General features: G+C 39.6%; 1 protein-coding gene across 1 annotated transcript; it reads right to left on the bottom strand.

Annotated features, from left to right (window-relative positions):
- Window positions 1-1,006: 1,006 nt before the first annotated feature.
- Window positions 1,007-22,857, bottom strand: LOC306846936 (type 2 phosphatidylinositol 4,5-bisphosphate 4-phosphatase). The gene is made up of 7 exons (XM_079380646.1): window positions 22,643-22,857; window positions 10,539-10,687; window positions 8,630-8,736; window positions 7,658-7,781; window positions 5,641-5,693; window positions 3,407-3,497; window positions 1,007-3,044 (listed from the first exon to the last, which is right to left on the bottom strand). Exons 1-7 carry the CDS (start codon window positions 22,746-22,748, stop codon window positions 2,901-2,903), a joined length of 774 nt encoding a protein of 257 aa, XP_079236772.1. The 5' UTR covers window positions 22,749-22,857; the 3' UTR covers window positions 1,007-2,900.
- Between the last annotated feature and the right edge of the window lie 148 nt (window positions 22,858-23,005).

Raw genomic sequence — 23,005 nt, 5'->3', positions numbered from 1 at the left:
ACTGTGATAATGTGAGAAATGTTGAAGGTCTCTGAATAAATATTGGTTTGATTGTATACTCATATGCAGCCTTTACAAAAGATTCAGATGTTCACTGATGCAAGGAAACAAGAAACATTTTTTTAGTTAGTACTACCCTTATTAAGCTACAGAAGATAAAATAAGAATACTTCATCCTGATCTTCAAATTCAAAAAGTTTTCACCCCCTGGCTCTTAATGCATTATGTTTCTTCTTGAGCATTAGTGAATGTTTGAACCTTTTGTAATAGTTGTGTATGAGTCCTTCAATTGTAATCAGTGTGAAAACATGAATCTCTCAATCTCATAGTCACTGCTGGAAAACCAAAGGATTTGCTGGTCCTGGAGGATTTTCTGAAGAACAGCGAATAATAAATAATATACATACATTCATTTTATGTAAAATATCTTCTTCAGGACAGTACTAAATGAATAAAAAAATAGCATGCAAATTGTATGATCCCTCTTAGATTTTGCCAATATAATTACCATTTTGCAGATTCTGCAAGGAGTATGTAAACCTTTCAGCACAACTGTATTTTTACTCATTTTGTGGCAAGATATGATTCACGGTAAAGGAAGAGGTCTAATCAGTGTATGTGAATGACAACAAGCGAGGCCCTGTTGTCCGCTGCTTTAGGTGACCATGTTCACTCTAATGACAGCCTGACCTTTGAAAGACCATTTGGTGTTGGCTTCTTCCTGAATTATGTCACATGTCTGCATTAAACAGACACACAGAGCATTCCTGAAACTTCAATTAACAAGCCTGTGTGACAGTAGAGACAAGAATATTCTTATCAAAAATACTAATGATACCACTTGTTACAAAGCAAATCACGCCTTATTCGTCCAAATGACACATTGTGCCGAATGAAAGGAAATCAGGAGGCTTTTGTGCAATGCAAAATAACATATTTGCAATTATACGTCAAAAATAAAATGACATTTCATGTCAAGCTGGCACGAAGCATCACACCATCAAAGGGCAGGGAATATTTTAGCATTTTATTGAGAAATTATTGTTTTAAAAAGACCCAAGCCGTATTCCAACTTGAACTACAGACTTTGTGTGCTCAGTTTCCTATGTACAAGGACTTCACTGGCTTGTCACATTCAGAACAAGTTTAGATAGTATAGTTATCTCCATTTGTCTTGACAAAAAAACTGAACTACTGTAAGCTACAGCAATACTAGCAAGGTTGTGGCGAGTTGTGGAATTAGGTGGGTAGCAGTGGGGCGTTTACATTCTACACACAGGAAAGAGCACTAGACACATGGCGTAACACTTCCACTGTGCCCTGTCAGTAACAGACTAACAAAACACTGTTTCTGAGTACAAAAGAATCAAATTAAAATCATGCACATGTCAGTTCCCATTCACCAAGTGTCTGATCAGTGAGTTAAATTAAAGGAATATTTCAGGTTTAATACAAGTTAAGATCAAGCATTTGTGGCCACAAATATATATAAATATATATTTCAACTCGTTTCTTTAAACAGTTTTCAGCAAAAATCAAGGTTACAGTGAGGCTCTTACAATGGAAGTGACTGGGGCTGATTTCGGAGTATTTAAAAGTAGAAACATGAAGCTTATAATTTCATAAATTGCATAAATGCAGTTACATTGATTCTTCTGCGCAACAGTCATTTTTTAAGTTGTTTTAGGTGTTCTTTTGTCATATTTATTATTTATTGCAAATACATTAATACTGTTATTCAGCAAGGACACATTAAAGATGAACTAAATTCTGTTTCAAATAAAAGTTTTGAACTTCCTATTCATATTAGAAATATGAAAATAAAATGCATCAGTTTCCACAAAAATATTAAGCAGCACCAGTGTTTTTAAATCAGCATATTAGAATGATTTCTGAAGGATCATGTGACACTGAAGACTGGAGTAATGATGCTGAAAATTCAGCTTTGTCATCATAGGAATAAATATTCAAACAGAACATAGTTATTTTAATTTTTTTATAATATTACTATACTGTATTTTTTATTAAATAAATTCAGCCTTTGTAAGCTGAACTTTTTTCACATATAAAATCTTGCTGCTTAAATGTCTTGCTGTTATACTATTGAACAGCAGAGCATTTAAATGTTTATGAATTGGTCCCATTCACTTCCATTGCGTCAGTGTTTTTTTGTTTGTACTGTCAAAATAATTTTTGTGCTAATCAATCAATATCATGACACAAAAACTATCGAATGAGCTTAAGTTGCATTGAACCCAGAGTTTTGTTTTAAAGCCACAAAAAATGCATGATTATTGCTCACAGTGAGTTTGAGAAGCCTAAATGGGTTTGGAAATACTGCTAAATTTCATCAGAGGGAGATCCCCTAACGGACACTGAAAAAAAAAAAAAAAAAAAAAGTTGGCACAGCATTTTAAGAACAGTTGAATATATCTGAACATGGCAGATAGTGCCACTGTGGGTACTGGCAGGCTCTCTGAACACATAACATCTCTCAGCTCAGAACGGCTGTAGTAACTAGCAGCAACACAACAGAAGAATTGCATAAAATCGTAGTGCAATGGGCAAATTGTTCATAAAAGATCATCTCTTTTGGTCAAGTTGGTAATAAAATGCAGTACGTCAAATATGTTTGATATCCACCCACCATGACAATTCCAAGAGGTGTACCACGAATGGATTATTTGTATTATTGGTTCTAGTTTTTGAATCACTGATTTCACTTTAACTCCTCAAGTCATCATATTGCTTTCAAATCAGTTACATCAGAGCTGATTTATAACTCAATCTGGAACATTTGCAGGTACCTAAACCCCCTGGATTCTTATGTTCTTGTAACAGTTAACCTGTTCAAATCAAGAGAAATCAAACACTAAGGACTTGAAAGATGGACACTTTGTCTACGCAAAGGTGTTCTCTGGATAGCTGACTTTAATCGCACCCCAGTAGCAGGCCCGTACCAAACAGATGAGACCCAGGAGATACGCAAAGGCCCAGGACACGTAAGTAGCGTGGTAACGCCTGGCGAAGTCCTGAGTGCCAACCTGAGAGGAAAAACACAGGGTTGTGATGAACTAACAAGCATAGTTTAATAGTTCATATCCAGAGTCCAAAATGAACACCTGCCAAGTGCTAATTTGAGTGTTACTTAGTAGTTGGATGGTAACTTTTTTAGGAACTGCAACATAATATATGGTTTAAATCAAACTGTGAGAATGATCATCTGACCCTGAAGTAAATTACAAGCGTGACTGAAATAAATCTGTTACTAAAGAAAACCGTGACTTCATGTCAGTGGAAAATAGATTTCTTTAAAGAAAACCACATTGTCCCCAAAAATTTGGACGGTAGAGAACATCAAAATTTGCTATGACTATGACTATGAGCCATACTAAACACTACTCACCGTTAAACCGATACCAATGAAAATGCAGATCATTCCTACTGTAATGTAGGCACAGCAGCGCCTTCTGGGTAGAGCACTGCCTACAGAGGATCTGAAGACAAAGATAGCACATGTGCTTAGTACTAGTGCTGCTTTAAACAGACCGCAAACCTTTAAACTGACCACACACCTAATGCGGCGGTTTTATTGGGCTGTTTCAGTCTCTCAGTACAGGGGTATAATGGTTTTACAGCATGAATTAGCCAGAGCTTGGCTTACAACTCAAAAGCAGTTAGGAAAATGGAGTTTAATGGCTCCTACACAGAAAAACAAATATCCAAACTAGACCGAGGGCCTCATTTATAAAATGTTGCGCAGAAACCATCCTAAATTTGATTTTACAATCTCAAATATGTGTACGTGTGATTCATAGAATGAACTTACGCACAGAAAACGCACATACGCCTCTCTTTCAGGTGTGAAATCTCAGATCCTGACGTGACGCTAAGCACTTTCCCATGTCAACAAATATGACAGTTTTTAGAAATATGAGCGTTTGGGATGTATTTAAGCGTACGCACACTCTAAGATCAAATCTGTGCGTACGCACGCTTTAAAATTGAGGCCCTCAAAGTAAACTACAATACACTGGAAAGAGTAAAATTACCGTGTCATTTATTTATAGACCATTTTTATATTTGTCTAACTTAAAATAATGGTTTCAGGTTTAAACCTGTTCTGTTCAGTTTTCTAAAAAGCAAAACTTTTGTTTAAATAGCATTTTTGCTTGACATCAGGGTGTTGATGTGCAGAACACATACTGGCTATTGCTTTACTGACTAATTATTTTTTAGTACATAAAAGGAAATATGATGCATATTTGAAAAATACACCACAATAATCATTAAAGATAGTTCACCCAAAAATGAAAATCCTGTTATAATTTACTCCCTCTCAAGTTATTTCAACACTGTGTAAGTGTGTAGTATTTCTACTGTTGAGCACAAAAGAAGATATTTTGAAAAAAAAAGAAAAGAATTTGATGGTCCCCATTGACTTCCATAGTATTTTTTTCTATACTATGGAAGTCATTGGGGACTATCAACTGTTTGTTTACCCATATTCTTCAAAATATCTTCTTTTGAGTTCAAAAGAAAAAAGAAACTCATACAGTTTTGGAATAACTTAAAAATAATTTTTGGGTGAACTATCACTTTAAGCTCTTTTGAAATTGCCTTTATAGTAAATAAACAAAATGAAACATTGACTCATAAAATGTTTTTAAGTTTTATTTTAAGTGAAAATTCAACTTTTATATTATAGTTAATTTAGCTTTTTTTGTGAACTCAAGTTGTAAAAAAAAATTATTCTAACCTAAATTAAGTACTATTTTGGTTTACGTCTAAAGAAAATATACTGATTAGTTATGGTATAGTCTTTATAATAAATGTTTTGTTTTGTTTTACATTCTTTGAATCTGTTTGTCTTTGGAAGATAAACATTTTGAGGACTTTTTAAGAACTTAACCTAAAATAATTTGAGAAAAACGAATAAATTTGGCTTAACAATTTTTTTTTAAGTTGGTTCAAAGTATAATTTTTTTTCTAGTGTTTGTTCCAGTGTCCAGGCCTTTGAGATCTCTCACTTGGTTCAGCACAGAGCCCTCGGCTGGCAGACAAACTCTTGTAGTCACATGGTCTGCTCTTTTTCCTGTTTGAGGGCCATTAAGTCTTACCATGACCCTTGACATGCCTCTCATGTGATGGGATTTTCAAATATTCTTCTAGAATCGTGAAAAATCAGATAGCTTAAGGTGCTTAATTTCAATCCTTTTGCTGCTTGTATCTCCTGCTCTGCCTCTTCCAATGCTCTGCATTCAAGTGGAAATCTGTGCTTTGGGAAACTCAGCTCCATTCACGTGTGCTGCAACATCTGTTGTCATAACTCTCCCTCGCAGCGTCACTAGAGTGCATGGCTCATGTTTCAGTATGTCAGCATGATACGCTCGCTGTCTCAGGTGACTGGCAGACTGGCATCACATTGCCTCCCTCTCTAACTGGAACTTGCCAGGGTTTATTTACTTTCACTTCTACAAACTGGCCAGTACAAACTCAAGCGTGACCTCCGGCTAGTAACGCACATCACACACTGAGATTTACGGCATTTCTCCTGGGAACGGCACATCACTGGTGGAGTATTGCCATAGACATCACATTTTTGACGTACAAATATTATGACAAATGATGGCAACTCACATTTTTTTGCAATGCGGGCACTTGGCCAGTGTATTGAATCGGAGCTCCATCCACTGCAAAAACAAGGAGAGTTGAGAAAGAGGTTACTTCTAGAGTAAGCAAACACACAGCAGGACAAATCATTTTCAAATCTACACCACCCTTGATTCCAGCGGTCAGTGCATAACATTCAATATTAGTTTAAATGGCTACTGATAGATTATTCAAATAACTAACAAATCTTTTGGAGAGGATTTCAGTGAATAAATTGACATGAATAAAGGGATATATTAGGAGAGTTAGTGGATTTAACCCTGTACAAAGGCAAAAAAGCACTTAAAACACTAGAATTTTTTAAGATTGTAATAGAAGATCTCACAAAAAACATGCAAACCAAATGTTTCTGTTGCTGCATCTTGCCTCTGTAGGCTACAAGGAGTTATGATCATTTGAGTCACAGGGATCCAGACAAAAATATACAAGTAAAATGACATACAGGAGCCAAAAGTTGACAAATTACAGAATTACTTTGTACAGATGACTGTTTAGAAGTTCACTGAGTTCATAGCATCTTACTTCAGTAATTAACAGTCAGTGGATGAAATGAAGATTCAGTATATAGACTGACAACTTATGTAAATTAGGTTGTTGTTGTATTATTTAGTAGAATTACTGGTAACACACTATAATAACTGCACGCTGTGAATCATTAGGTGAGCATTAGTAAATAGTTCATCCTTTATAAAGCATTGTCCCAACATTAATAGTCATTCGTAAGCAGTTTATAAATAAATCCCTTGATCTTTATAGAAATTAATACTTAGCAAGGAAATTGATCAAAAGTGATGATAAAGACATTTATAATGTTACAAAAGATTTCTATTTCAGATAAATGCTGTTCTTCAGAACTTTCTTTTCATCAAAGAAACCTGAAAAAAATTCTACTCAGCTGTTTTCAACATAATAATAATAATAATAAATATTTTTTGAGCAGCAAATCACAATATTAGAATGATTTCTGAAGGATCGTGTCACTGGAGTAATGATGCAAAAAAATCAGCTTTGAAATCACAGGAATAAATTACATTTTAAAATATATTCAAATAGAAAACAGTTGTTTTATACAGTAAAAATATTTCACAATTTTACTGTTTTTGCTGTACTTTGGATCAAATAAATGCAGGCGTGGTGAGCAGAAGAGAATACTTTAAAAAAACATTAAAAATCGTACTGTTCAAAAACTTTTGACTGGTAGTGTATATAAATGTAATACATTTTAATTTGTTTATTTTTCACAGTCTGGAGCCCTGGAATCATATTTCTAATTAGTTTGTCATTCTGTCAGTTCCACCAGCTGAGAAGGTGGCAGTGTATTAGGACCTTGAAAAGATCAGCCAGGCCTGATGAAGACTGGGAGCACGCATCATCATCATCGCTGCCCTACACAGCAGGGGCATCACAGGACACTAAGAACATGTGCACTAGAACAACTCTACACCACATGTACACTACCCAAGTCTGAGGTCAGGAAGATTTTTTAAAAGAAAGAAATTAATACTGTTATTCTGCAAGCACTCATTAAATTGAAAATGACAACAAAGACATTTATAATGTCACAATTAATTTTGCTCTTTTAAACCTTTTCTTTATCATAGAATGTATCACTGTTTCCACAAAAAATATTAAGTGTCACAATTGTTTTTAATATTGATAACAATAATAAATGTTTCTTGAGTAGAAAGGATCATGTGACATTGAAGACATAGAGTAATGATGCTGAAAATTCAGCTTTGACATTACAAGAATTACATTTTAAAATATATTAAAATGGGAAAATATATTCAAATTATTGAAATATTACTAATATTTCCCAATATTACTCAAATAAATGCAGCCTAGGTGACCTTACTGACCTCAAGCTTTTGAATGGTAGTGCAAATGCATTCACAGATCTTCTCTGCTTTGCACATACTGACATGGGATGAAATATTACAGTAGGTCAAAGATGAAATATTAATATAAAGATGTGAGACCGTACTAGGAATGTGTTGCCGCAGTGGCCGCAGACCACACGCATGCCCTCAGGCTGGACTGGCAGAGCTGGCTGGGCGGGCTGCTCCTCTGGGATCATCATCACAGGACTCAGGTTGATGATCCGTCTGCTGGGGGCCCAGAAAAACAATGTCAGTTTTTCACTTTCTACATACTGTAAGTTAATTATTAACACTATTAAGTATGTATCTTGTTTGATAACCCTAACCCTATCATTAAATTATGAATATGATCAAAACAGGTTGAAAACTATGTTGTACAGAACCTACTACATGTTGTCTGTCATCTGATTAATAGTTTATACATTTTTAGAAAATAAAAGGTCTTTTAGTATAACTGTAAAAAACATTGTGGTACTTTTAGCTGAAAGTGGCAAAATCCTTAATGATTTTTGTATTGTTAGTAATATTTGAAGTTTACTTGATTATCTATACATTTTTTCTCTCGAAAAATCATCATTGTATTATACTGCATTATATGTTTTGCCGCCACAATAAAAACTAAAGAGCTTTGATCATAAAACTAAGCATTTAAATACTATCTAATACTGTGAGATATAGCATGACAACTGATATTTACATGCTTTTTATGTAAGCAGTCTATTATTATACTGTTATAAAAATCTCACTGATTTACAGAATTTCATCTTACTTTTTAGCCATATAACTATCAGCAACTGGGCCAAATTGCATGTTTTATAAAACCTCAGAATAAAACTGAGATAAACTAGATGATTTTTCTGACTCTTATTTCATATGTCAGGCTTTTTAAAGGCTTTTTTGCTCAGACTGCTTTGTAAAACCATATGAAATGTTTTGACATAGTGCTAAGTGCAAACTCAAAAGAGCACTGCTTGTTTGAGCGTTTATGGTAATGCACATCCGCAGTAATATACTGTTGCAGATCCCATAACACATACTGACTAAATGACCCTCTGAAGTGTGTCTTTAACACTTACCAGTTGGGCCGAGGGCATCCTATCCTCCTAGACGTGTCTTTACAGATTAGCAGGCAGTTGCAAGGACATCTAACATACTTCTTTCCCGTTGGTGGATTTTTTATAGGCTGTTAAAAAAAACAGACACATCATGTTTCAGACGGGACCATGTAATATGCATGCCTTAACATAATAAATCTCCCTTATGATTCTGAATTTGCTTGACTGCTCTTGCTTAATCATTCATCTGTAAGAAACCAACAACTCTTTGTGTAATAATTCTATTATTACAGGGACTAGTCTGGCAACATTAATGAATCTAGAGAGAGCAACCTTTTAATACATCTTATTGAGGTCAGGTTCGACCAAGCTGAAGGTTTAATGTAATGCAGCACATACTGTATACACACTAAACTAATCTGAAATAGAGTCGCGTGAAGCCCTTTAAAATCAAACAAGATGGGAAACAAAACATCATGATTTTGCTGTTATTTGAATCAGGTGACTCTGGAGTTCAGATTAAGCACCCACTGTTCATGTGAAGTGTTTCTCATGCAGACAATTCAATTACACTGCAATCCAACCCTCTTGAGCGCACAACACTTATGGGTATGTACGTGGACTCTTCATCCCAAACACAATTACTTGTGGCTCTATAAGGCTGTGAGGACTGTGAACTAAATTGATCCATTATTCACTGATAAACTTCACCTCCACTAAAGCTTGTGTCTAGTCTGTATTCGCGCCCAGATTCAAAACTTGTGTTATCAACAGCTGCTAATACTTTTGTGACTGTAACATTTTTGAATCTGGATATGAAAGCAGCAAAGACATCAGGCTCAGCAAGAGGGGAAATGTCAAAAGAGACTCGTTAAAGCAAATTTGAGTTGTTTATGGTTGTCAACCTATGTCATAGCTTGCTGCATTTATTAACTGATATACGATCACATGCATAAATCAGCTGCTTAACAGCTATAAATATGGCTCAATCAATGAGAATTTAAAGTTGTAACAATCAATTTCAGAGAGTCTGTGTTCAGCCTTTGTTTCTAAATTAGGTGTATTATAAATGTGAATCTAAATTTGTTAACAATCTTTTTTTTTTTTTTTTTTTTACATCCATCAAGTTCCAAATAAAAAGATAAGATATGAGATGAGTTCAAAAAGTTTGAGCTCAATAAGATTTTTAATGTTCTTGAAAGAAGTCTTATATGTTCACCAAGGCTGCATTTATTTGATAAAATATATAAAAAATAGAATTATTGTGAAATATTATTACAGTTTAAAACAACTGTTTTCTATTTGAATATGTTGTAGTGTAATTTATGCATGCGATGGTAAAGCTGAATTTTCAGCATCATTACTACTACGGTCTTCAGTGTCACATGATCCTTCAAAAATAATTCTAAAATGCTGACTTGCTGCTCAAGAAACATTTCTTATTATTATTTATGCTAAAAACATTAATGTTGTGCTTTAATATTTTTGTGGAAACCACAATAAAAAAAATGTCAGGATTCTTTGACGAACAGAAAGAAGAGCTTTTCTTTGAAAATATAAATATTTTGTAGTACTGCGAGTCTTTACTGTCATTTTTGATCAATTGAATGCCTCCTGGCTAAACAGAAGTATTAATTTCTTTCAAAAACAAATCTTACTGACCCCAAACCTTTGAACGATAGTGTATATTCCATTAAAGTAGTCAATTCACTGAATTAGTGAAATATAGGCCTTACCACATGGTTCTTTTATATTATTCTTCATTGAATTTTTGCTACTGCATTACCATAAAATGTTACTATAAAAGTATGCATTAACTTGTGATTAACGGGCTTTTAATCATACTGTCCACCCCTAAAAAAAGAAGGAGCCAGATGAAGGACTAAAGCTGAGCATGAATGAGCTGAAGCCGCAGTTGGGGGTCTCTTACCGTGGCCTCATTGCAGACGGTGCACTTCACCACGTGCTGATGGAGCTTGCCATCCAGAGTTATAAGAGACTGGCACACTCGACAGTTAATGACAGGAACTCCCCCTGCATCTGGACTGGCGATGGCTGTGTAGGGTGGAGGTAATTCAGCTGCAGAGGGACAGAAACCAGCATGCAGTCTGTCAGTGTTACGTGACTACTATATTAATGATACTACACTCTTAAAATGAAAGGTTTCAAAAGGGGCTTTAGCAGTCATGCCATAGAAGAACCATTTTTGGTTCTCCAAAGAACCTTTCAGTCAACAGTTCTCAAAAGAACCAATTTCTCTTAATGTGAAGATACCAATAAAGGAGTGTATTGTTTGTTACAGATTTATATAAGCTAACTTGAGTAGTGCAAGATACAGCAGATATTACATACTGTGTTACCAGTTTGGGTAAGTTAATAATGTACAGTTAGCCGGTCATTATTGCAAAATAAACCCAGACCGGGTGATCAGGTTTTGCATCACCCTTAAGAGGTTTATTTTGCCATAATGACCAGCTCAGTTCCATTACTCCATGTATTATTCCACATTATTGCAAGGCTATTTATCAAATATATAAATAAATGGGCATGAAGTATTGATTTGAATTCAAATTATTTCATTATGTGAGAAGAACGAGACCACAGAACAATAATAGACACTATATGAAACTATAGCACAGTTATGCACTAATTTTTTTCCTGAGATAAAGGTCAGCAATTTAGCGGTCAATATACAAAATATTTTGCTCTGATTGACCAATCAGAATGAAATATTCTAGAGAGTCGTGTAACAAGCAATGATAAAGACAGGCCTTCTCGTCTTTAGAGCTATAATCCACTAATATATCTTATATTTCTATTATAAACGTGTCTCGCTTTGAGTTCCATTCAACGGACCCAAAAATGCAGATTCATTGTTTAGCAATAAGTGCATCCTACTCACACTTTCAATTACTCCCTCACATCCATTGTACAGTAGTTGGGCCATCAGCCAAACCTTGCTCTCAGTCTCCGTTGCCTTCAATATTACTGAAATTCAGAGCTCAGCCACTGCGTATTCTCAGTGAAATTAAGACATGTTCCTCCTGCTGTCTGTCACTTCTCATTCTGAGGTCACGCTGGCCAACGACACAGTCATATTGAAGCCATATTGAACATGTGACACCACAGCAAAAACAACTGACAGCAGCTCTGGCCCCATGACCTCCCTCAGCTGTCAGGGATCATCCATCTCTCTATGTGCTGCTGCAGGACACCAGACACACATACTTGATCTGAGAACCGAGATACTTTTTCCACATGTAAAAAGTTAAAATATTGTCCTAATAAAGAAACAAGTCCCTTGAGGATTTATAAAAGCACATTGTTATGATACTAATACTTAGAGAAAACGGTCTAATTGAAAACTAGGTTTCGCAAAAACAACTTGATACAAGCTTCTTTTTTTTTGCACTTTACTCCAAATATTATTATATAATATGGTCCTGTTCCAAATAATATAGTAACTGAGTACAAAATTGCAATTTTGTAAATTGTTGCTAGGATTTTGTAATGTTTTTGAAAGATGTCTTGTGCTGCATTTGTTTGATAAAAATACAGTACAACAGTTATATTATGAAATATTATTACAATATAAAATAATTGTTTTCTATTTTAATCTATTTTAAAATGCTATTTATTCTTGTGATGCAAAGCTGAATTTTGTCTTCAGTGTCACATGATCCTTCATAAATCATTATAATATGCTGATTTGCTGCTCAAGAAACATTTATTATTATTATCAGTGTTGAAAACAGCTATGCTGCTTAATATTTTCTGAAAACAATGATACATTTTGTTTTCAGGACTCTTTGTTGAACAGAAAGTTCAAAAGAACGGCATTTATATATATATATATATATAAAAAAAGAAATATTGCATAACAATATAAATGTCTTAACTGTCACTTTTGTAATGTAATCAACGTAATGCATCTTTGCTGAATAAATGTATTCATTTCTTTCAAAACAAAAATTCTTACTGACCTCAAACTTTTGAATGGTAGTGTATATCATAAATGATGTATGATTCAATGATTCAGAAACACTCTAAGGCTAAAGAGTGTATTGTTTTCATTTTCTCATTTTCACAGCAAAGTATCCTATTAAACTAGTATGGTAGGAGTTATTTAAACTTATGGGCCTGTTCTACCTGCAAGCCATTGCTGATGACATCAAGAACTTCAGCTATCAGTCCTATGATGAGTATGTATTTCTTCTCCCTCCACTTCTATTCCTGTAGTATAATTTTAATGTTGCCATGAAATTGCTCTCCAGCCATTCTCTGACTGACAGCTTATGCTACTGCTCTTTCCCGTTTAGGAGGTTTGTGTCTTTGTTTCCATGTTGTTTAATGGGCTCTCTGCAGAACAGACAAGGAAAGACAAGGATCAGAACATGCACTCCTAAAAAATAAAGGTGCTTAAAAGGCTCTTCACAGTGATGCCATAGAAGAACCATTTTTGGTTCCACAAAGAACCGTTCAGTCAAAGGTTCTTTAAAGAACCATATCTTTCTTACCTTTTTATAATCTGAAGAATCTTCTTTCGCCACAAAGAACCTTCTGTGAAACAGAAAGGTTCTTCAGATGTTAAAGGTTCTTCATGGAACCATTTAGGCAAAAAGGTTCTTCTATGGCATCGTGAAGCACCTTTATTTTTAAGAGTGTGGCACAAACTGAACCTGCTTGAACCTATGTCCCCATGACACAAAAACAGCTGTGTCATGAACAGGTACTGTGCAAGTTTTCTTTTTTTAAAGGTGAAGTGTGTAATTTCTGCACCAATAGCAGCACCAAAGCAAACGTCAAAAATAATTGAATAAAAAGTCCTTCCCAAACTCACACCATTGGTTTAATGTTGCTGTGTCAGGACGATCAAACAAACATTTCAATGTTATGAGACGCAGTGTTTAGAGTATTACTCAAAACATTATTAGCCTTTAAGGAACAAAAATCACTTCTCTGTATTATTTTCAGTAGACTATAAAAATTAGTCTGAAGTTGCTGCTGTCTCACGTGCTTGGTAGTTGTGTACATTGTAGTAGGGGTTCATGCTGACAGATCATAAGCAGATATCCTTATGCATCACACACCAATATAGCATATAGTGTCTCTCCGGGGCAGATGGAAAGCACGGGTCTCATTTCTCTGACACCATCCTGCACTGTTTGTAAGATGAGAGGCCTTTTCCCAACCCTGGAGCCTGCAGACAGCTGTTGTTGCAACTCCCTCTCTGTCCGTCTTACTATCATGTTTAAAATCAGAGTGAGGTTATGCACCCCATGTGTAGCAGAGATTAGTATGCATTGACAATAGTGAATATGAGAGTGTACATAAATCAGTAAACCCCTTAATCCATAATCTGTATTTATAATGCGCAAAACTGCATTATTTTACACTGAAATTACACTTTTGGCTGGATGTAAGCACTATTCTGTATCACAACACTACAATGTACAGTATGAAAAATGGATATTCAGGATCATATGCACTGTTGTGAAATAAAGGTGTGCGCTTGATTTATAAAAGAAGACAAAACAAGTGCATTACTGCAAAACTTGAGGCACTATAATAGTTCTATCTCAATAATCTTTGCAAGCCAAAATTGTAATTGACAACAAAATTTGATTACTTGCCCAGGCCTAAGGCAAAGTTGATCCAGTCATCCTGCCCATCCCTAGACCTTCAAGAGTTTCAGTCAACTAATATTTGTTTATCTTGCGAGATGCTTGCAGAAATGACATGACATCACCAGCGGAGAGAACAATATTTGGTCTGATTTTCACCTCGGAGGACTGATCACATATCACTAAAATAAAACCATGCAGACAAGGTCAAAGCTTTCTTATCCTTTGTTCTACTCAGTCTAACGGCACGGAGCACGGTTAAAGACCATGCAGACTGTAACTTTCGCAGTTCTACTCTTATAGGGTTTGATGCACACAGGTGTTTCCAATAAATGCAGCTTTGGCTCCCAAATGCAACTGCAGAATAAACATCAGTCTCAGCAATGTTGTACCCATACTCCAGTCCAGCTCAGCCATTCCTCCCCCAACAGGACAGGCTAATCCCTCTCATAGACTCAGTGGGTGAACGCTCGTGTTCAAAAAAGCCAAAGAAACTGTAATCCAGGGGTTTGAAATGCTAGGCCAGATAATAATGCTAGAGTACATAGTTTAGCACACATTGTTTACGCCGCCCACATCACCTGATCATGGTACTTCATGGTAATAAAGCCATTATGAATAATGAGATGAAGTGTAAGCGGATCATTATAGTAAAAATGTAAATCTTTTTCTGCTAATCAGGTGTCAGAGAGTCACCACAGTCACTACAGTCTTAGTCTCAGCCTCAGACGTCACGCCCACGGAACGCTGTCTAAACGTCTGATGCATATGGCACACTTTTCTGGAAACACTTCAGGAATGTCGAAGTCGTCATCTGACTGGTTGAATTAAACCTGATTTCTGGGAGAGGCGAGTGTCGCATTTATTTTTGGTCCACCGGGAGACAAAGATGCCATGGCGCCAAACCCCCACACGAAAGAAGAAAGCCGGCGTGTTTACAAATGTGACGACGAACGCTCTCAGGGTCAACTAAACGCTGGATTTTCAAAAGTATGTGAAATATTTAAGTTCGCGGCATAGAATCTTTAAAATACATCCGAGAGTTTCACACACCGGTTTGTTATTGTGGCGGCATTTCCACGCCCCCAAACGTGATGCTAAACGAAACAAACTATGATTGGTTGTTTGACATGTTGGACAAACGGCCTCATGGGCGGGCCTTGGCCATTGAAAGTGAGCATGTATTCCAGACCTTCAGACTGACTGGCTACGCGTGACTACCGCAGCTGACATTTACTCTCAGATAAGCCCCTAGAGACATTCCCATTCCCCGCCTGCTTACCTGGACATTCTGCTCATCTCATTCCCCTCTGCTGCTACTTAATAAATCTGTTGATTGTATTGCACTTACCTCAGTGTCCTGTGTCTATCCGCTGACAGAAGACCAGACCAGAACCGACGACCGGAGATGGAGTTCCCGAACGCCGCCGCTGCGGATCCCCTTGAAGAGCTGGTCAGCGCTCTTCGAAGAGTTCTCTCTCCGGTCACACACCCTCAGTCTGCCTCTGCCAGTCCCATGGCCATCCCTGCTAACTATTCGGGTGAGGCGGTTGAATGTAGCGGTGTTTTACTCCAAGTTTCACTCTACATAGAGATGCAATCCCATAAATGTTCCAGTGAACGGGCTAAAGTTGCCTTCCTGATCTCCCTGCTAACCGGACGGGCATTGCTCTGGGCACGAGCCATCTGGAACTCACAGACCACTATAATTAATTTTAATATCAATTAATAATTTTAATTAATATTAAAAAGTGAATATTCGAATATTCATTTATTTAAATGAGGTTTAATGACAAAGATTATTTTTTATTGTTATTTTTAATTATCAAGTTTTTGTCACGATTTCTGAACAAGCTTATGATTAGCCGTTACGCAACAATGTTCTACAACAACGTTACGTCATATCGCAAGGTTTTATTTTTGGTTGAAAACGTGTAAACAATGACAAATAAATTAATAAAAAAATTAAAAACCATTGAAAAAAGCATTCAAGATCAAGCAGAGCAAACGGAAAAATCAAGCAGACTGTGCCAATTACAGTACAGAATGTAGGCTACATATACTCGAGTCAGCCTATATTTATTGTGTTTACATTGTTTCCCGTATTAATTCTGAGAGAAACAATAATATCCACAGGCTAGGGTGAAAGATTGTTCCTCAGTCTGATAACAATAAGAACGCCATGACAAAGATAACGTGTGCTAACAGTTTCTTAGCGCTTTGTGTTAAACCACTCTCCCTCGAGGAAACTTTATATATGTCTCAAGATCATTTCACTATCAGATAAACTCTATTTTTGGCTCAATCGGAGTACAGCTGCGCTGACCTGCAGTCGTGAATGCAGTGATGGAGAGGTGTCGGATTTCATGTGATTTCTCATTGTGATGGTGATATTATGATAAATCAGTTTCACTAATTCATTTGATCAGAAGTAATTACATTTTGTCAGATAATTTAGATCAAAGTAAATCCAAACTTTGCGAGGCAGATGACGACATTCTGTGATCGAATACTATCAACTTGTAGACACGCTCCACAGCGCCACCCAGTGCATTTAGTTATAACTGCTTAGGATTTATCATGGATTCCCTGCATTTACGGCCAGCAAATTAACACATAGTAAAATTCGAATAGTGTTTTTATTGTTCGAATAATGATTACAGACCGAATATTCGAATGTTCAACTATTCGTGCACACCCCTAATCTCTACCCTACCACTGCTAACGGTGCAACTGCTCACCCCACGTCATTTCATTTCAGTACCCACCCTCGTGGACTCGGGATCCTCAGGCAATTTCATCTCACAAGCCCTTCTAAAGCAGCTTGATTTACCCCGCCAGAGACAGGCCGAGCTGAAGATCGAGACCATACAGGGAAAACTGCTCGGGCGTGGGCACATCAAGTTCCGGTCTCCGCCAATTACTCTGCAAGTAGGCTGTCTTCATCAGGAGAAGATTTCCTTTCTGGTACAGGAGGGACCCACCGTCGATATCATCCTGGGACGGCCCTGGCTATCTCAACATTCCCCCTAAGTCAGATGGGATACCAGCAAGATCCTCCGATGGAGTAAAACCTGCATCCAAAACTGTCTCTCCAACGTCCCTGTACCCCTGGTTAGTAACCCGAAGCTCCAAGTTCATTCCACCCTAGTGGAGAGCCCCGAATCTCGTAAGGTTCCAACGATCCCATCTGACTACATGGCGTTCCAGGATGTGTTCAGCAAACAGGCAGCCACGAAGTTACCACCGCACCGGCCATGGGATTGTGCCATTGACATTCTGCCTGGAGCTATACTCCCCAAGGGTCAATTAGACCCCCTGTCCATCCCAGAGCGCAAGGCGATGGAGGATTACATAAAGGAGCCTCTCCAACAACAGTTCATTCGTCCTTCCACCTCTCCGGCGGCCTCGAGGTTCTTCTTCGTGGGCAAGAAGGACGGAGGCTTGCAGCCCTGTATTGACTACAGGACCCTCAATGACCACACTGTCAAGCTCCATTATCCTCTTCCCCTGGTCCCGGCCACCCTCGAGGAACTCCGTGGGGCCCACATCTTCTCGAAGCTGGACTTGTGGAACTCCTATAACCTCGTTCGTATCCGGGAAGGCGACGAGTGGAAGATTACCTCCTCAGGCCACTATGAATATCGGGTCATGCCGTATGGCCTTTCCAACTCCCTGTCCGTCTTCCAGGGGTTTATGAACGAGGTGTTCCGGGAGTTCCTCCACCGGTTTGTCATCGTGTACATAGACGATATCCTGATCTACTCCTGGAACCTGGCCGAATATCGCCATCACGTGACGCAGGTCCTACGCCAACTCAGGAAACACCACCTCTACCTGAAGCTCGAGAAGTGTGAATTCCACCACCCCATGGTCCAGTTCCTCGGCTACATCCTCAGTGCGGATGGGATCCAGATGGACCAGGGGAAGGTCCAAGCCATTCGGGACTGGCCCCAGCCTAAGTCAGTAAAGGAACTCCAACGATTCGTCGGCTTCGCAAATTTCTACCAGAGGTTCATTCTGAACTTCAGTCTCCTCTCAGCCCCCCTCACTTCCATGCTCCGTCAGACATCCAAGTCTCTGTCCTGGAACTCCGAAGCTCGAGCCGCCTACAAGAAGCTCCAGGAGGCCTTCTGCACTGCTCCCATCCTCTCACATCCCCAACCCCAACTTCCATTCATAGTGGAAGTGGATGCCTCCACGTGGATGTGGATGGCGTGGGAGCAGTGCTGTCTCAGTACCACGGAGAGCCTCCCCGACTCCACCCATGCGCTTACTTCTCCAGGAAGCTTTCCCCAGCCGGATCAGAACTACGATATTGGAAATCGGGAGCTGCTCGCCATTAAACTGGCGCTGGAGGAATGGAGACACTGGCTGGAGGGAGCTGAACACCCCTTTAGTCATCACTGACCACAAAAACCTGGAATATCTCCAAAGTGCTAAGAGGTTAAACCTCCGGCAGGCTCGCTGGGCCCTCTTCTTCACCCGGTTCCAGTTTTCCATCACGTATCGACCCAGAGATAAGAATGTCAAGGAGGATTCACTCACGTATCCATGCCCCGACGAACCCTCCACACCTGAACCCATACTCCCTCCAGCCATCCTTGTGAGCCCCATCCGGTGGGCCCTGGATGAACAGATCCGCATCGCCTCCATCACCAAACCCGCTCTGTAGAGAGGCCCAGAGGGCAAAACCTACATGCCCACTTCCTCGAGGACTTCCCTTCTGGGCTCCCTGCGTGCTTCACCGGGCTCTGGACACCCAGGCAGCCAGCGTACTCTCTCATTCCTCCAAGCTCGGTACTGGTGGCCCAGTATGGCCCAGGATGTCTCCCAGTACGTTCGTGGATGCTCAGTCTGCTCCATCTCCAAGACTCCACATCACTTACCCGCTGGAAAATTAGTCCCATTACCCATTCCACGTCGCCCCTGCTCCCACGTCGGAGTTGACTTCGTCACAGATCAGAAGTCAGAAGGTTATACCTGCATACTCGTTGCAGTTGACAAATTCTCCAAAGCCTGCAAGTTAATTCCCCTCCGGGGTTTAACCACAGCCCTCGAAACGGCAGAGGCCCTCTTCCATAATCTCTTCCGCACATTCGGCATCCCGGAAGGTGTCGTCTCCGACCGTGGGCCACAGTGTGTCTCCCGTGTCTGGAAGGCTTTCTTCAAACTCCTTGATGTCACTGTCAGTCTCTCCTCAGGGTATCATCCCCAGACTAACGGCCAGACTGAGTGGAAGATTCAGGAGATTGGGAGATATCTCCAGGCCTACTGTCATGACAACCAGCACAGCTGAAACCTCTTCCTCCCGTGGGCCGAATATGCACAAAATTCACTCAAGAAAACCACCACCGGCCTCACCCCTTTCCAGTGCATACTCGGCTACCAACCCCCTCTGTTTCCCTGGACAGAAGAGCCCTCCGACGTTCCAGCTGTCGACCACTGGTTCCGAGCGAGCGAGAGAGTTTGGGACTCAGACACAAGACCTATGCAGATGCTCATCGGTCTTCCACCCCGTCTATCGTCCTGGAGATAAGGTCTGGCTCTCCACCCGGGATCTGCGTCTCCGCCTGCCCTGCCGGAAGCTGAGTCCCCGCTATATTGGTCCCTTTACCATAGAGAGGCAGATTAATGAGGTCACCTTCCGTCTCCAACTCCCTGCAAGGTATCGTATCCATCCAGCATTCCATGTCTCACTCCTCAAGCCTGTCTCTCCATCTATCACAGAAACCGACGAGCCTGCAGTACCTCCTCCTCCCGAGAACATCGAGGAGCGCCTAGTCTACAGGGTGCAGGACATCTTGGACTCTCGGCGACGGGGTGGTCGCCTGGAATATCTTATTGACTGGGAGGGATACGGGCCGGAGGAAAGATCCTGGGTGGCCCGGGACAATGTGCTGGATCCCTCTCTCCTGGCTGAGTTTCACCAGAACCACCCTGACCGTCCCGCACCCAGAGGCCGTGGCCGACCCCGTAATAGTGCATCAGGAGCCGCCCCTGGAGGAGGGGGGTACTGTCAGAGAGTCACCACAGTCACCGCAGTCTCCACTAACGACACTCACCAGATCCCAATCCCCTGATTTCTAATCACCGCCACCTGTCAGCACTCATCAACAGCACTATATCCCTGCACTCCTCCTGTTCACTCACTGTCTGGTCTCAAACATTGCATGTTGACTAACCTGACCCACTTACCTTTTGTCTACTTACCAGTTGCTCCAAGTGTTCCTATCCCTGTTCTCCACTACTCCAGTTCTCCACTGTTTCCATGCTCCGCTGTTACCTCCGGATCCCCTGGAAAAGGAAAAAGGACATTCACACTCAGATAAGCCCCTAGAGACATTCCCATTCCCCCGCCTGCTTACCTGGACATTCTGCTCATCTCATTCCCCTCTGCTGCTACTCAATAAACCTGTTGATTGTATTGCACTTACCTCTGTGTCCTGTGTCTATCTGCTGACATCAGGAAGTGCAATATAGGTAGATTTACAAAAGAGCAAACATGGGTTGACAGACTGTTTAGTAGAGAGACATTTGGTCAATTTGGGATTCATTCCTTTGTTTTCAAAGACTTCAATGAATTTCAAATATGTATTACATGTTAATAAAAGCTTGTTTACATCCCAGAATCGCTATAATTAAATAGTATTAGGTTATATCACATAGGTTATATGTAGTATGGCTCTTTTCTTCTCAGTATTTGCCAATTGAAAATCTATATTGATTATCTATGCCTGTTTAGTGGGTCCATGTGGAAATCTGATGCCCACTTTTCCTCATGAATGTGGCCTTAAATAGTCTTTGGGGAAAATCTGAACTTTAGTTCACAGGCCCCTCATTTCTTCAGTTCACATCACAAAGCTGGTTTTACTATTAAATATGTAAAGAAATATATACTATATAAAATAGTATGTAAAACAGTAGTGAAAGTGATGTGACATATGACCAAGTATGTTCACCCATACTCGGAATTTGTGCTCTGCATTTACCCATCCAAAGTGCACACACACAGCAGTGAACACACACACACCGTGAACACACACCCGGAGCAGTGGACAGCCATTTTTTTTATGCTGCGGCGCCCGTGGAGCAGTTGGGGGTTCGGTGCCTTGCTCAAGTGCACCTCAATCATAGCACTGAGGATGGAGAGAGCACTGTACATTCACTCCCCCCCATCTACAACTCTTGCCAGACATGAGACTCGAACTAGCAACCTTTGGATTACGAGTCCTACTCTCTAACCATTAGGCCACGACTGTATAGGGCTATAGTATGTAAAATATACCATCAAATGGGCTTTGCTACTTATTCATACTTGCAAAAGGTGGAACTGTCCAAGTTTTGGCATCCTCACTTGGATTTCATGTCTCATTACAGCCTGGCATTCAAATACACAACCAATTAGTCATGATTAGAGGAAACGAAAGTAAAAGTCTGGAAATCAATCATTGAAAACCCCATATTGATTGACCACGCTGTCTGGAGGACCTGCCTGTATGTCTATAGTGGCTCTGCTAATAATCCCTGAGAAAAAGCATTATGGTTACATTTTATTTTAAGGTGTCCTCATTACAGTGTAATTACACAAATAAGTACTGAGTAACATTAATTAACAACATACACTTACTATAGGGTTAGGATTAGTTGCTGTAATTATGCATAATTTACTGTTGTCTCTATAGTAAATAGCTACATGTAGCCTAACAATGACGCTAAAATATAGTGTCACCAGCATTACTGTAGCAAACTAATAATTTATATAAAACATACATTCAAAAACAAAAACTGCACACTCTTCAAACCAAAACGTTGATATTTAGGCTACAAAGTGAATTGACATCTTTCCTTGTGTCTCCTCTTTGTTGTTTACTATTAGCAGTATGTCTTATGTAGGAATAAATAAGTGTTTTATGACTTATATAATGTTTAATATTTTAATAGAATCTATATAATGTGGTCTGGGCCTATATGATAGGAACTGGCACTTATAGGTCTATGAAATGTAAGCAAAACCTCTCTAGCAAGCGAAATGTCAACTGCCTCATTTTACAATCAGCGACCTCGAAATATCCATACAAATCTGCACTGCAGCCGGCTGAACCGGTGATAGTCGACCATCGTTTAATAACCGATAAATCAGATTGTTTAGCTACTAACTATCTTAAAATTCGACACAATGTGTCCTTGTCCAAGAATGCAACATTTTGCACCCATCACATGAGGCTGCGATGGCACTATCAGGCAGATTGAGGCCCGTTCTTCTGGCACGACCATCTGAGCTGTTATTCCTTGTCGTCTGCAAACAATGTATCATATGAAACGGGCTGTAGGCTGCTACAGACCCCCGCTCAATACTATACGCCCTAAATGATTCAGCACTCCACCGTCAGTCACAATGCACATTTACCTCTCGGGCTCTGGTCCTGCAGGTACGGCGGAGTGGTGGGCGTGACATTCCCCGAGTTCGGTGCTGACAACAGCGGGGATCGTTCATCCATACCATCGGAGGCCATTATATTAGTAGGTCAACACGAAAAAACAGCAGCAGCGGCAGCGGCGAATGGTGGTGGGCTCCGTCCGCTGGTCTGACGAGGGGCACTGAGACTGAGCTCCAGGCAGGGCAGTGGAGAGGCGGAGTCAAAGACGTAAGCGGGAGGATGAGAAATCACTGCTGGACCGGATGGGATCTCCCTCCCTTCTGCAGCCACTGTTGCATGCTAGTCTTTCCCATTCGAGTCTATTCATTTGAACTTGTAAAGGTGTATTTGCT

Source organism: Barbus barbus (genome assembly GCF_936440315.1).
Source record: "Barbus barbus genome assembly, chromosome: 27".
NCBI lineage: Eukaryota > Metazoa > Chordata > Actinopteri > Cypriniformes > Cyprinidae > Barbus > Barbus barbus.
This window is presented reverse-complemented; position numbering and strand designations above follow the sequence as displayed.